Source organism: Falco cherrug, chromosome 1 (genome assembly GCF_023634085.1).
Source record: "Falco cherrug isolate bFalChe1 chromosome 1, bFalChe1.pri, whole genome shotgun sequence".
Taxonomy (NCBI): Eukaryota; Metazoa; Chordata; class Aves; order Falconiformes; family Falconidae; genus Falco; species Falco cherrug.
In genome coordinates this window covers 120,324,611-120,339,393 of record NC_073697.1, presented here as the reverse complement: position 1 = coordinate 120,339,393, position 14,783 = coordinate 120,324,611, and the positions used below count along the sequence as shown (strand labels likewise).

Genomic DNA, 14,783 nt, shown 5'->3' with positions numbered 1-14,783 from the left:
ATGTACAAGTATGGGCTGAAAAAGAAGTTGGTTTGTGATTTCTTGCTGGCAATCAGATGGACTACCTGAACACGTGATCAGCAGAAAACAAGAATGAAGCCCACCAGCTCCAACTCTTACCCGCAGACACCCTAGATCAGGTAAGTGGTCAAGGTCCTCTATGTCCTTTCCTAACACAACCCAGTTCTAACACAGCAGAAGGTAAGAAATCCCACAACAGGCAACAGCAAAAGCACTCTTCCAGGCCAAAGAGAAGTGTAGGGTCCAAGGTTTCAGCCCTTTCACTTAAGCAGGTTCTACCTCTGGACTGATTTGTGTCTACGCCCAGGAGGGCTAAAACCATGAACACACAGTTTGCATGCAATTAAAACTGCCTTCAGCTCCTTTCCAAGGCTGACAGCGGGGCTAGGCACAGTCATCTGAAAGCCTAGCGAGAAGCGAGCTAGCTGTGACTCCTGGATCCAACACAGCCATGACGTGACTCTTAACCTGCTCCACCATTTTTTGTCATCTGCCACCCACAAGCACTTCCAGAGCCCTCCCAGGCCCAGGGTGCCCGTTTCACAGGTCTCAAATGCATAAAGGTTTTAGCGCACAGTCCAAAGTCAGGAAACTTGATCCTGTTTGATCTAGTTCCTTTTTTGTACCCTTTGAGGCAGCTCCCTTTGATGATGAAGTGGCCCAAACCACAAAGTTCAGGTTCATTTTCAGGAGTCTTATCTTCATTTCTGATTACAAAAAGCAAAAATCCAGACTGCACAAGAAGCCAGCACATGGTCTCCTAGTAGCACAAAACACCCCAGCATAAGACAAACAAGATTATAAACCTCTCTCTGGGAAAAAGTAAGCAACCAACTACATGTTTCAGATAATCTTTATCTTTCTCTCTGTAAGTAAGCAAATAGTTTACAGTGCAAGTTGATTTCCACAGAACAAAGATCAGACTCCAAACACCAAGAAACAAACAAAAAGGTTTCCAGAGGAACTCACAAAGAAACAAAGCAGAAAAGAGAGGACAGAAGAGATTGTGAGAACCAGCAGATCCACGGGAGGCAAGAGGCAAGCACGTGGGACACAGGATGCCCCGTTCCAGCTGGGAGCTGCAAGTGCCATACAATCAGAGGCTGGCCCCACCAAGTCACATTCTTACATATGAGAGATTCCAAGTAAAACAGAGACCTCACCCTGTTCACATCTGAGCAGAGATGGGGTCAGGATGGGAGTAGTGCTAGATGGCAAAGTGGGTTGGAGATGGGAGGTGGGTGGGGGAGTAACTTCTCTCTCTTTCATACATTTCCTATCCTTCAGAAAACCATTCAGGTTTTATTTCAGCTTTCTACTGGCCTGGGACTACAGTCCACTAAGGAGGAAACCACCTACTATAAGCCAGCAGGAGCCAGCAGTACACTAGAGCAGCACTCTCTAGGAGAGGATGGTCATGTTGCTATCACTCTAGCTTCACAATTTAGGCAAGGGTTACAAGACACAGAAGTGTGTGCCACACCTGTCCCCCTACTTTAAGGTGTGAGGACCAGTTTCCATGGAGATGTCACTGGTTCTAAGCTGTGGCAAGCAGCTCACAGCCAGTGATCCTCCCAGGAGCCTGAACATCAGAGCACCAAGGACTAAACTTTGGTGGAGAGGGAAAGGTCTCAGTTCATGACAGGACCCCTCACATTTCATTGCCTGCAGACCACACGGGTCTAAGACAGCAGCTCCTCCCAGCATAATATAAAATTTGACTCAAACCCCAAGATGTGTCTGCCTACCAATGTGCAACCCCAGGCTGCTGAACCAAGCCAGCAACAGCGGGTCTCCCACCAACTTAATTCCGGATTCCTAGACTGCACATGCTTGGGACCCAATACATTCAAGATCTGCTTAGTCGCTAGCAAAATGCTCTGAAGAACTGAACTTTGCCTCAGCACTCTCCACTCCCTACTGACATGGACATGCTCTTCCTCCTACAACTTCCAAATTCCTCCAGCTTCCCTGAGTGCCTCCCTCAATCCCCTGCCTTAGACAGTAGTGTGCAAAAGACCCTTCCACTCCCTGCACTGCATCAGCCTGCCAGGCAAAGACAGAAGGATATGGTTCCTTTCAAACCCAAGTGACACTGTCCTTTCAGTCAACGGGAGAAGACTTTTAACAGTCACGTCTCTTCTCCTTGTTCTCACTGAGCCAGTCCCTTCCTCCCTGTGCGCTCACGTGGCGTAAGCAGGGCTTTCCGAAGTGACACACACCGCACTGCAACAGCCCACCATGAAGGACAAGCTGCTGGGCCTGGAAGCCAAGGAAAAGCTTCTCATGCCACACTAAAGCACCGGCTACTACAAAACTTCTTAAGCAGCTTTCCAGGAAAGGAGTAGAGGGAGTCAGAACCGAGACACCAATTTTTCCTTCAGCACCTTCTCCCATCATTTGGATGGGAAAGACTTCCCTACCAATATGCAACTGAGACACCAGGGAGACACCTGCAGCCAGAAGGGATGCCCTGGAAACTTTATGGAGCCACAGGAAAGTAACTGCAGTTTCCAAACCCCATCTCCTGCAGGAATAGCAGCTTCTCCCTTGCACTCAATTTACAGCTAGATCTTTTCAATTCAATGTTGACTCTGACCAGGGCAAGGACAGGGTCAGATTGGTTTCCAAACCACATCCAGGAGCAAAAGAGTAACAGAAGAGCTAAGGACAGTCTGATTTCTAGTGCAACCACAACAATGGACAATCCCTTAGACATCTTTCACTCAAGGTTCATGGTGAAGGGTAAGGGAAAAGAAGTGAGCTGGGGGAGGGATGTCCAAGCAGGTCCCAATTAAAGCTTTAAATGACAGGGAGGTAAATGAAGTGATTGTCCTTTTGGTCTCTCAGCTGGATGTGAAATGCAGGAATAGCTGTGATGAAGCAGCACACAGCAGTCCTTAGATCCAGTGTATTTCTCTCAGTAGAGGTAAGTGCTCTCTTAGACCCGTTGAATTTCAAACAGCTTCACATCTGTGTCATACCAGATAGGAGGATCCACATTCCTGAGAGAGAAAGACAAGAGCCACTTTACTTTCTGTGGCCAGGTACACAGAACTCTGATCTCCCAGCCAAGATTACAGGAGCTGACTACACAGAACAACTTCAACTTTGCAAAAGAGGAAATCACTAGCTGAGAGACTATGCACATTAAAGAGATGACAGTACCTACAACAACCCACAAAGCCACAGCTTTGCATGAAATCCCTGCACCATCCCCTCTAGGCAGCTTTTCTATTCCCTGCTGCTGCCAGTTCCCAAACAAGCAGTACTCCCAGAATAACTCCCTTCACGTCACCTGCTCGAAGTTTTGGAGCAGCTGATTCATCCTAGTCTTTTCCAAGGGAACACCATCTTTCTATCCTGTAAATATGACACAACCCAGAGCTGGCCAAGTGCATGCAATTCTCTCTACAGCCACCCCCTGCAAAGTCTGGAAAAGACCAAGTAAGATCACACCCAGCTGGTTTACCTCAAGTAAATAACTCCCCACATGTAGGTCCGGAACCACATGGCAGTGCCCGAGTTAGCCTGGTACTTGCGAATGAGGATGGGGTGAGGTACAGGTAGCAGCCCCACCAGTGTGCCATGCTGCAAGAACTTGAGGATCTCCGATTCATCAGTGAGACCCCTGCAAAGAGACAGATCAGGAACATCCTTAGCATGTCACACAGTCACCCCCAAAACTGCTGCAGCACAAAGTACCAGTCTAAAACAGACACAGAGCTGGCAACCACAGCCACCAAGAACACATGTACTCTCCACTGTAAAAAGAGTGGAGAAGGGATCAGACAAACAAGAAGCTTGGCAAGGAAAGTAACATCACCTCTGCTGAGACTGTGGCGCTTTCAATTATACTTTACAAGGTTTCGCCTGCAGGCCCTCCCAATTCAAACTCTGCCAACCTCACAGAACTCTTCACACACTGCACAGCCCTTTCCCTCCGCAAATGTACGTACTTGTCAATGCAGATCTTCTCCACCTGAGGGACCAGCACCTGTAAGAGCCGCATGATTGTCTGCAGAGGAAGCTTCGACTTCCAAGACATCACCTGTAAGTCAAAAAGCCCACAGGGCCTTAGGAGTTTTTCTACAATTATCTCCACTATATCTACAACAAACGAGGTTTATAAAGTGTCACAAAAGGTGGTGGAGGATCTGAGTGCACAACAGCAACACAATAAATCCTGGAGCACTAGAATTATGAGCCACTCAATGAAGCTAGCAGGGCATTGGTTTAAAACAGGTAAAACAAAATACTTCTTCGCAGATGGCAGTAAGTTTCTGGAGCTTTGACCATACGTCAAATACATTTCCCATGAGGAAATGCTCCTCTACGGGAGTCTCTGCTGGCACAGGAAAGGTGTGTGTGGCATTTCTGCCACAACTCTTTGCCTCATTACTTATTTTCTCTGTCCAGATTCTCTTACCCAGTCAGGAGTTGGGGCCCACTGTCCACTGGAGGATGCACTAGAGAGACGCCTTCGATCCCGTCGGGGATGTGATGCCTCCTATCAATAAATATTATTTTTAAAAAACATGACAAAAAACCAAAAACAAAAGCAAATCACACAAGAACAAGAAATACAACTCATTTTCTGCTGACTCTCCCTGCAGCTTTTCCAGAGCATTGCTGGGAAAGACAGCTCAGCCTGTCCCTAGAACAGATCAAACCCACCAGACATTCATTCACTGAAACCACATGCTTCGACTCAGTGATTAGCAATATTTGATGGAGTTAAGCTGTAGGACCACGCAGCAAGGTCACAACTCCAGTCACCACTACTGACACACTGTTGGAACAATCCACAGCAGGAGAGTTAAAATGGGACCGATAAAAAGACTGTTTAGGCATGCTGCTTTCTTTTAATATGGCGATTAAACAGCTAAAGGCTTTTCAGACCTCTGTGTACTATCTCTAGGAATTTTGGTGTCCATCCTAGAATATCTTAAAACAGATTTTTTCCAAGGGTGGGGTCTCAGAAACTCTTACCTAACAATCCCTTCCCCTTCAGGAATAACACACTCAAACCCTCAAACACAAACACCATCACTAGACACTTTTTTAAAAGCTCTGGTCAAAAGTCAAATGCCCAATTCTCTCTTATTATTCTCACCATCACTCTGTTTTCATTTCTCTTATACAGAAGACACTAGCAGCATCCTGGCTTTCCATATTCATGGCGGGAAGGAAAGAAATAACCCTTTAAAATCACTATCAATCTCTGCCCAAGGTAAAAATGGATTTTGCAATGCACCCTGACCATTCATTACTACAGCCTAGAGCTGACTTTTCTACGAAACAAATGGGAAGAGCACTTCCTTCCAGCAGCCACCCTGCACCTCTGCATCCATGGCTTCATTCACACGTCACCTTCGCAACTAGAAACAGCAGGCTCGGGGCAGAGCTGTGCTGCAATCCACTGGAAGCTGACAGTGCTATACCAGTACTTTTCTGACTGGGGAACAGCTCAAGCCAGCTGCTGGACACAGTGATGTAATGACCCGTGATTATGTTTCATGGGCTGCTGGAAGAAGAAAAATCTTCCTTCTGCAAGTTCTCAGCCAAGATCTCACTTAATGACAACATAATTGTGTGCTTAAGACATCTTGCTGACCGGGGGCCTTCATCTAGTACCAGGAAAGGCCAGGAAGGGTAAGTAAAACTGGCTCTGGGATATTTGGGAATTCCGTTCATTCCAGTTCATTAAAAATCTGAACAGCAATATTATTTTGCTATGTTTGCAGGTACAACCTTATCGTTCAGCCTGTTCTGCTTCAGTGCCGTGTCCTCATCAAGCTTCTAAAAATAAAATTCATAAAAACATAAAGAACTCTGACTTCCTTCAGATGACCCCACCCTCTTCCTCTTTTCTCCTCACTCTCCCACAGCCCTTGCCCCCTTCACAGCTGCCATCCAAATGCTGGCAGCCAGCTGACACGTTTATGAAAGGTACAATGGAATTACACTGAAATGCGGAGACTGTTGAACATTTTATGAGACACTTTTGAAACGTTTATGACTGATAAGGGGAGAACATTTCAACAGATAAAGGAAGGAAATTACATCAGTCGTAAGGGTGGGTATCCTAAAGTTTTATCCAGCATCTCTTATTAATTTATCTCAGCTCAGTAGGTTGGACACATGTTGGAGCACAGAACAAAGACAATGTTCAGATAGTATGAAACACCACAGCCCCTGGAGACAGGTGTGCTACCTGAAGTGCCATGTAACAGGAGTGATGATTCTCCCCAGAGCATGTCCCACACCCGCTGCTTCACTGCCCTCCACCTCCTGGTTCCTTCTTGGCCACCAGCCCACAAATGTTCAGATATGTAAACAGCACTGCTGGAGCCAGGCAGGGCAGCTACTGGGCAACTGTCTGTCTGAGACTAAAGGCCCACATGTGCTCACACGCAAGCAGAACGGATCAGGACATAAGGGTAGAATGTAGGAGTCTTCAGCCTGCTCTGCTAGATTGCAGTGCCTTTGCAAACACCCCCTCTTGGGACCCTGATTCTACAGTACTGTCCCAGCCAAAAGCATGTCGACAGCAAAACAGACCAGAAGATTCTTGTAGCACCACTGGTCCATAGCAGCCCACGATAAAATGCACCATCCCCAGCCCAGCTCATCTACTCCTGCCCAGTTTGCTCTGCACCCAGTGAGAGCTGGTGCATCAATTTGGCCATCCCAGAGAAAACTAAGAGGTGAAAAGCTGGGGAAGTTATGCCTTCCACCACAGGGCAGCCATGCCTCCCATGTGCAAGTGGATGCAACATTCTCACTGAAACTCACCGGACATCAAATGCTCAGGCAGAGCATGAGGTAGCACTAGGTGTATAAATGTGGACTTGCTGAAGGAGGAGAGGACATGCAGGGCAGCCTTCAATTTCCTACAAGACAGCCTAGAGGTTTTTGATACTGGCCAGGAAAGGACACGAACTGAGGAGCTGACAGAGAGGAATAAAAGACTACTGCTCCGCTGAAACTGGAAGAGAGCAGTTTAATAGCTCTTGATGAGGAAAATTAGCAAATATCAGAAGGCTGACATTGCCACCAGAGCCTAGGAGATCAGCACAGCCTTGATTCACAGACCACAAAGCCTCCATCTTGTCTACATGGCCAAGCAGCCACCACTCTGAGGGCACTGTTCACAACACCAGCCAGCCAGAAGATTCTGGTAGAGCTTTCCATCCCAGAAAGAAGGGCGAGGAAAAAGAAGCAGCAGTCAGAACCCCAGTTGAAAGCCTCCAGATCAGGAACACATCCCTTTGCAATTATGCACTTGCTGCTCAGTTGCTTCCACCGTGGAGAAAGCTCACTCCTTTACTGTCCTAGCTCTTGTGTCACTAGCACAAACATGAAACACCCAAGATGATGCAAGAGTACTTCTGAACCATGGTGTTTTCCAGTGCAGTGCATGTGGGCATACTGCCTCTAATATGATGCCTTTCTTCAGTGGCCCAACCAGGTCTCTCCTTCTAAGTCCCCCTTTTGGTTCATTTCACAACCTAGACCTTCCCTACACACCAGAGTATCTGCCCTTACCCCACTCCAGGGCTCCCCATCACTGACAGCTGAGGGTGGGGTACCCTCTAGTGGAAGCTGTGAAGGCTCAGGCTCCAGTGAACGCATGGTCCCATCCTCCGACACCTGTGACTTCTCCGTGAGCTTGTCAATGCCTGTGTTCAAAAGGGGCAAGAAACAAAAACACCTCAAAACCACAAGTGATTTAAATACTCTCAAAAGCAGGGGATTCTTCTCTGCCCTACCATGCAGAGACACCCTATACCTCTGCTGACATCTGAAACTCTCTCCTTTCAACAGGTAAAGCAAGATCTAGCCTTGATTTCACCACCCCAAAGGAGTTTGTTTGCCTCTAGGAAAACACTCCCTGGTGCAAGAGAAACACAGGTTCACACTGATATAATTAAACTGAGGCAAAACATCACGATTAGGACAAATGGCCATGTGGACACTAAGCCTGAGACAAGAGAAACTCAAGACAGTTTACTTCAACTTGTGATCAGCTTGGGCAAACTGATCTGAAACTGAGACTGAAAGGCAGTAAGTCATTTGGAGATGTAAACTCTTAATCTCTTCCACACCCAGTGAAAGGGTGAGTCCACACAGTATCTCACAGAGAAAACAAACCTCTCTCCTGTTACAAAGGTAAACTAAAGCTCACCTGGTGTAGCCACCAAACTTGTCTTTAGTGTCCCTGGTTCAGCAGGGGCAGCAGGACGTGACCCTTCCATGGAGACCCCATCCTGGGAGTTAGTGCGAGAAATAGGCTCAGGAGTTTTCTTCTTGCGCTGCAGACCTTTCTGGATGGACTGCGAGTCTGTGGGTAAGTTGGCGAGCTGGTGAAATACATTCCGCTTGCGGATAACAGCGTAGACCAAGTTTGAGTTCCCTGGGAATCACAGCAACAAAATGAGGAGAAAAGACTCAAAGAGCTCTGTCAATACAGCACAGCTCACTGGGCACACGAAGCGTGACTGTGGAGACCCCACGAGCTCAGAGAACCATGCTTCCACCCATAAAGGCAATGGCACAAGAAAAAAAGAGCAGAACGATATAGTCTTATCCATTACAAAGCAGTGCAGGACATTCAGTGAAATCCTTCCTAGGCTAGAAGGCCGACAAGAAACGGCTTAGAAACTGACATTCAAACAACGGAGAAGAAAAAGAACAGTTTAAACCACATACTAGCACCTATATGGAAGAAAAGGTTGTTAGCCAAGATTCAACATTTCTCCATCTCCAAAAGACTTCACAAAACAAACTGGAGGCATTCCATTTGAGGAGAAACAGGCTTGAAATACCAGAGCCAAAACGTCCGAATTCTTACTGTCTGCAAGGTGGCAGAGAACAGAATTAAACCATCCTCTAACATAAAACACAAGGTCACAGCCACAAAGGCTGGTTGAGGATCTGGCAACCACCACTTGCAAGGTTTCCATTAGGGAAGCAGAATGGCCACTCCCGATTTGCACTTTTAAAGCAAGTAAGTTTTGAGCGGGTTAAGGGGCCTTTGAGCCCCTTAAAGGTAAAAGACTAAAAGACTATCATGCTTTTAAGAGGGAAAGCATAAGGCATTTCCCAGAAAGGCAGCAAGTGCCAAACTTGGTTTGGATGAGGCTGTTTGGTCTTCAGCTCCAGTGACCTGCCACAGCAGAATTGGGAGGCACTTTTAAACACTTAATGAGATGGAAATTCTTCTGTCCTCCCACCTACATTGCTGAGCAACATGAGCCGTTTCACAGCAGCATCCAGCCAGGCACAACTTCAGCGTTACACACACTTTCCTTACTTCTTCTCCTCTGCCCACCTCATCTTTTGGTCTGCAGAAGGCTGAGGCTATGCTAATTAGCTGCCATCTCATTTTGCTCTAACCCAATCTGTCTGGGTCAGGAGCCAACACTGATTACCTACTAACCTGTCGATCTTCGGCAAGTCTCCACGTAACTTATTTCTACACTTCTCCCCTTCTCTCATCTGAACTTTCATCTCATGTTCTCTTGGACTAAACAAATGCAAACCAAATAAATACAGCAGTCTCTTACCATCAAACTGGTACTGAATTATGTTGTTGAAAACTTCCAGCAAGAAGAAAACAAGATGGTGATTCTGGACAGCGGAGAACAGGAACCAGGTGGTGGAAAAAGCCTCCAGGAGATGCAGTAGCTTGTTAGCAGCCACCATGGAGAGAGATTTCAGGTACGGAGACACTGTGGAAGTAAAAGAAATTAGAACTGAAGAAAGAACCAAGGTTTATTTATTCACATAAGTACACCACTAAAAATGTTGCTCTTACCACCTTCTCACCCTGCACCTCTGGGAAAGCCTCATGGAATAGATAAGCCCAACAGGGTCCCCCAGAAACACTTCCAAATATAAAAGTGAAACTGAGAAATGGCCTAGTAAAAGCAGGCATTTCTGCCTTTGGAGAGTCTTGCGTAGTTTTATACTAGTAACATCATCTCTGGTGTGCCTCCTGAAAAGCTCACACAACTGGAGCCACCTGGACACTCACTAAGCCCAAGGGACACCACTGCGGGAAGGTGGCACTCCCTGCTGGAAAGGAACAGCACTACCAACCACCCTCAGCGGGCCTTCTGGCAAATGCCCTTCTGCCACCCCAGAGGGGCTCTAGGGACTCTGCCATCCCACCCTCTGCCCCACCTGACTGAGCCCAGGCAATAACCCCGCAGGCAGGTCTGATCTGCAGCTGGCACCTCCAGCTCCAGACTCGAAAGGATCAGTTTCCAGCAGCAGCCACTGACACTGGTCCGTCTTAAGGGGCACAAGTAGGAGCGCAGGGAGAGGGGAGCAAGAGCAGCCAGAGCTGTCGCCTCTGTGGGCTGTGATTCCACACCATGCACAGTGCTTACCGTTCACAACGATGGTGAGCAGGCAGTCAAAGAGAGGCTGCAGCCGCTGGTGCCCGCTAGTTATGATCTTGTGAAAGACCTACGGTAAGGAAGGAGTTCTTGAGCAAGGTAGTACCGTACTGAAAGCACCCTCTCAACCAAAACCAGTGCCACCCCCACAGTAATCGCTTCCTGACACCATTCCTTCCTAGGCAGGGCCCTGCACACTCCACAATTACACAGGTGGGGAAGGCTGCTCTCACTGTAGAGTTGAGCTCCAGGAGTACAAGCTTTCATTTACAAGGAATCCTTTGGGGACATGATTAGGGTTCTACAACACTACAAACAGAAACTGACTGTGAGCTGTTCCAAAACGCACAGGCAACCTGAGACAAAAATAAACCGCCAAGAAATAAGAAACATCTTCACCTCCATTGATTTTGACTCTGAACCCTAATGATAGCTGCTTGAAATGCCACAAAACTAATCATTTCACATTTGATTTTAGTGCAAACTTCTAATTCAAATGTTTGTCCTATTTTTCTTAGCTATACCCTCAGACACAGGAAGATTCAACTGCCTCACAACCAGTTCAGACATTCCCAGTCTTGGCCTTCCCACCTCTAACTGGCATGCCTGTAGAGAAAGCCTGCAGCATAATGAAAATACAGGGATGGTCCAAGATTAATGGAATGTAACAGCAAAACACAGTGTCAAGAATAGTTCTGGTGGGCACATTTCTTCCTACTCCTTCTAATGGGAATCTCCATTTGGAGGTTTATCAGAAGCTGCTGAGAGATTCTTCTCTGGTAAACTAGCACTAACATGACAGGAGGGTACCACCTGAGGCTGGTACTGCAAAACACACAGCTGTTTGTAGGCAGCATCGTGGCCCTCGGCACTACAGACTGAAAGGTGAATGAAACCTTGCAGCAACCCAAAGCTGAAGGGTTGAGCTTGGTATCACTGTTGCTCCCATTCTGACAGAAGTGTCCCACACAGTTCTGGTTACCTGGGACAGAGCCAGCAATGCAGTCAGACCTCCTGCCTTCCCCACCTGCAATCAAGTCTGATAGAGGCCATGCACCCATCCCACTCAAGCCAGTCCCAGAGTCCTTTAGACACCAGTCCAGCATCATCCAGGATCCTGTTATTTAGGATCACCTCATGTAGATGGAATTGCATCTCATACACACGCGCCCTACCAGACACATCACTTCATGTTAACAGTGTACAAAGACCCCACCGGTGCTTGGATGCATCCCATGCACTTTCTGGCTACTCAGTGGGGCTGAGTAGGAAGGACAAGTATATTGAAGGAGGACAATTATTTGTGGAGGTATGAAACAGTTAGGAGAGACAGAAAAGAACTGCTGGAGCTATACTCACTATGATGAGTAGATCTGCATGTGTCCCCGTGAAGACAGGGATGTCCATAGGCACTCGTACAGAATACGGCTTGTTGAGTCGAACCCCAAAGTTACGCTCCCCACTGAGAAGCAGGAGGATAAAGACCCCAATGTGCATCAAGCCCACTCGCGCTGCAGGAAAAAAAAAAAGACAACAAAAAACCTCACACATCACAGTGAGGCTGGTGGGGTCCTGAAGACAGAAGGGCAGTCAAGGAGAGAGAAGGAACACTATGGGACCAAAAGAAAAAATGCACAGACCAGAACATCCTGATAAAGGACATCCCGCTACCTTGTTTTAGCTGGGATAGAGTTCATTTTCTTATCAGTAGCTGGTACAATGCTGTGTTTTGGATTTAGTAGGAGAATAACGTTGATAGCAACAACTAAAAACATCAGTGTGCTAAGTAATGCTCATACCAAGTCAAGGACTTTTCAGTTTCTTAGGCCCTGCCAGTGAGAAAGCTGGAGGGGCACAAGAAATTAGGAGGGGACACAGCCAGGACACTTGACTCGACCTAACCGAACAGATATTCCATACCACAGAACGTCATGTTCAGTATATAAACCAAGGGGAGTTAGCCAGGGCCTGCCGATCACTGCTCAGGGACCGGCTAGGCATCAGTCAGTGGGTGGTAAGAACTGTATTGCACATTTTTTTTATTTCCTTTCTCTTTGGATTTTATTCCTCTCCCCTTCATTCCTCTTTTCGTTACAATGGTTATTATTTTGTTTCAGTTATTAAATGGTTCTTATCTCAACCCTCGAGTTGTACCTTTTCCCCCAGTTCTCCTCCCCACCCCCTTTGGGCACAGGGTGAGCGAGTGAGTAGCTGTGTGGTACTTAGTTGCCACCTGGCGTTAAACCATGACACCCACAGAGAGCTCCCTCTGTTGCCAGTACCAGTATCCTTCCCAAGCACATCTGTGGGCCCAGTACAACGTTAAATCGTGGACAGATCACACTTTTCATTATGTTCTTGATGCACACCCATCACCACAGTAGGAAAGGTCTGACTACTTTCTACTATGCAGTGATGGAGTTATGCCCAATTTACTCCTAAGGCAAGAGGACAATGCTCATTTCTCCCACTCCATGGGATCAGGGACACAGTTTTCAACGTAAGGACTCAAAACGAGTTCACACATGCTAAGGATCTCCCTTCCCTGTGTTGTGATCATGTCCTGCTTTTCATATGCTACAAACATTAAACCCCAGCTAACTGAACCACTCCATGCCTGTAGAATGCCACAAACACGCACTCAAGATGCTATTGCAGCTAAGTGGTAGGAAGGAAGCATCTTAAAAGCATTCTAGCTCAACTGTCAAGCCCAGATCATCCCAAATATTGAAAATAACCTACTTACACTGGTCTGCTCTGGCATCATTGAGAAAATACAAGATTGGGACAAGGATGTCCAGAACATCACTGCTCTTCAGCACAAAGAAGAGGAATTTCTGGAAGAAATGAGAGTATTTCAGACAATCACAAGCATATTTGTGTTTATCTCCCATCTGCAGAACTCAGGACAGACAGCCTCCAGCCAATTAAGTCTCTCAAGAATGTTAGAAAGACTAGAGTATGCACCAGCTCTTCAACTCCAGTGTTATTTGCAGAGTTATTATAATACCTGCTCCAGCATTTGCCTCAAACCCTGACCCTCAGGAGCTGCAGCCTCCCTCCCATGCTGCCCCTACAGCCAGACCCCTCCCCAGCCCATGCAGCAAGGAGCAGTGCTGCTGACCAGAGTACCACAGCATCATTGCTAACTACCTGCCCACATCCCTTCACCGGGGCTCAGTCCAGCCAGAGCCACTCCAAGCTCTGGGCAACGGGCAGGGTGGGGCAAAGCTCAAAAAGAAGCAGATCCACACCTTGTTGAAGTCACAGAGTTTCCAGAAGAGGACAAGGAGTTCCTGATGGAACTGGATCTTCTTGGCAGAGTTTGGCAGGTAGGTCTGGACCAGCGGGTTTGATAACAAGCGAGCCACTCCTTTCAGGATGAACTGGAAATCCTGCCAACGGACCAGGAAAGAGACTGTGGTGGGCCAAGGACTAACACAATCAATCAGCATGAAATCAGGCAGGAAAAAAGTTCAGGACAGGAGTACGTTACCTCCTCTCGGTGTATTCTTGAGAGGTAATTCACAAACAGATTGTCTGGTCCAGGAGGCTGCATTCAAAGAAAATGAGTGAAATACTTACTGGCAGCAAGGCATGCTCAGGAAGTCAAAGGGTAACCGCTGGCTAACATCTCCCATTTCAGCTTTCTGCTCTGAACGACGCAGTTTTATATGCTAGGAGAGAGCGCACCTCAGGGAACAGTAAAGTCAAGGGCTTTTCACTTACACACTCCTGATTTAAGGCTTTTCACTTACACACTCCCGATTTAAGTCAGTGACCAAAACCTAGTGGTTTGGTTATGTACAGCTCTTTAGTGACCTATAGGAAAAGAAGCAGGACTGGACCAGAGATAACGGCCTACAAGGAGGAGTGGTGCTGGGCCCTACAGGTCAGCATTCAATACAAGCTGGTATAAGGGCACCACAGGGAGTTCAGGAGAGCAGCAAATACAGATCCCAGCGTCACTCACATCCACATCATCCATGGCTGTGCCAGTGGTTGTGCCATCCACAGTGGGACTTGAGCTGGTGGAGCTGTCATAGTCCAAAGTGACAATCAGCACCTGGGCTGCCTCCTCCACCAGCGGCTCACGGTAGTCAGAGAAAAGCAGATGATTGTAAGGAATCCCATAACCCACCGGGTCGTAGGCACAGACGACGTTCAGGAGCGAGGTGAAGAGTGGAAGTGCATGTCTGAGGAGGAGAAAACATTCTCAGAAGCAGGAAGCAAAAGGCTCGGCCTTGGGGAGGGACATACATCTCTCTCCAAGTGTTTGGGGTCATGACAAAAAATAATCATCCTCTCTAACCTATGGCAATGGCCCACGACTGAGCAGCCCAGAAACAAGAA

The 14,783-nt window shown here is 47.3% G+C and overlaps 1 protein-coding gene across 3 annotated transcripts in view; it reads right to left on the bottom strand.

Annotated features, from left to right (window-relative positions):
• Positions 1–856: 856 nt before the first annotated feature.
• Positions 857–14,783, bottom strand: part of HID1 (HID1 domain containing) — a 31,774-nt gene continuing 17,847 nt past the window's right edge. For 2 of the 3 annotated variants that reach the window (XM_055724995.1, XM_027816803.2), the window contains exons 7-20: positions 14,404–14,626; positions 13,927–13,983; positions 13,685–13,825; positions 13,177–13,267; positions 11,790–11,941; positions 10,422–10,500; positions 9,594–9,758; positions 8,213–8,440; positions 7,573–7,706; positions 5,776–5,823; positions 4,451–4,531; positions 3,981–4,072; positions 3,494–3,652; positions 857–3,026 (exon numbers count right to left, since the gene is read on the bottom strand). In XM_055724995.1, coding sequence (XP_055580970.1) covers positions 2,963–3,026; positions 3,494–3,652; positions 3,981–4,072; positions 4,451–4,531; positions 5,776–5,823; positions 7,573–7,706; positions 8,213–8,440; positions 9,594–9,758; positions 10,422–10,500; positions 11,790–11,941; positions 13,177–13,267; positions 13,685–13,825; positions 13,927–13,983; positions 14,404–14,626 — 1,714 coding nt within the window. In that variant the 3' untranslated portion in view covers positions 857–2,962. The remainder of the gene's footprint in view (positions 3,027–3,493; positions 3,653–3,980; positions 4,073–4,450; positions 4,532–5,775; positions 5,824–7,572; positions 7,707–8,212; positions 8,441–9,593; positions 9,759–10,421; positions 10,501–11,789; positions 11,942–13,176; positions 13,268–13,684; positions 13,826–13,926; positions 13,984–14,403; positions 14,627–14,783) is intronic. The other variant, XM_055725001.1, reaches the window with a different exon arrangement.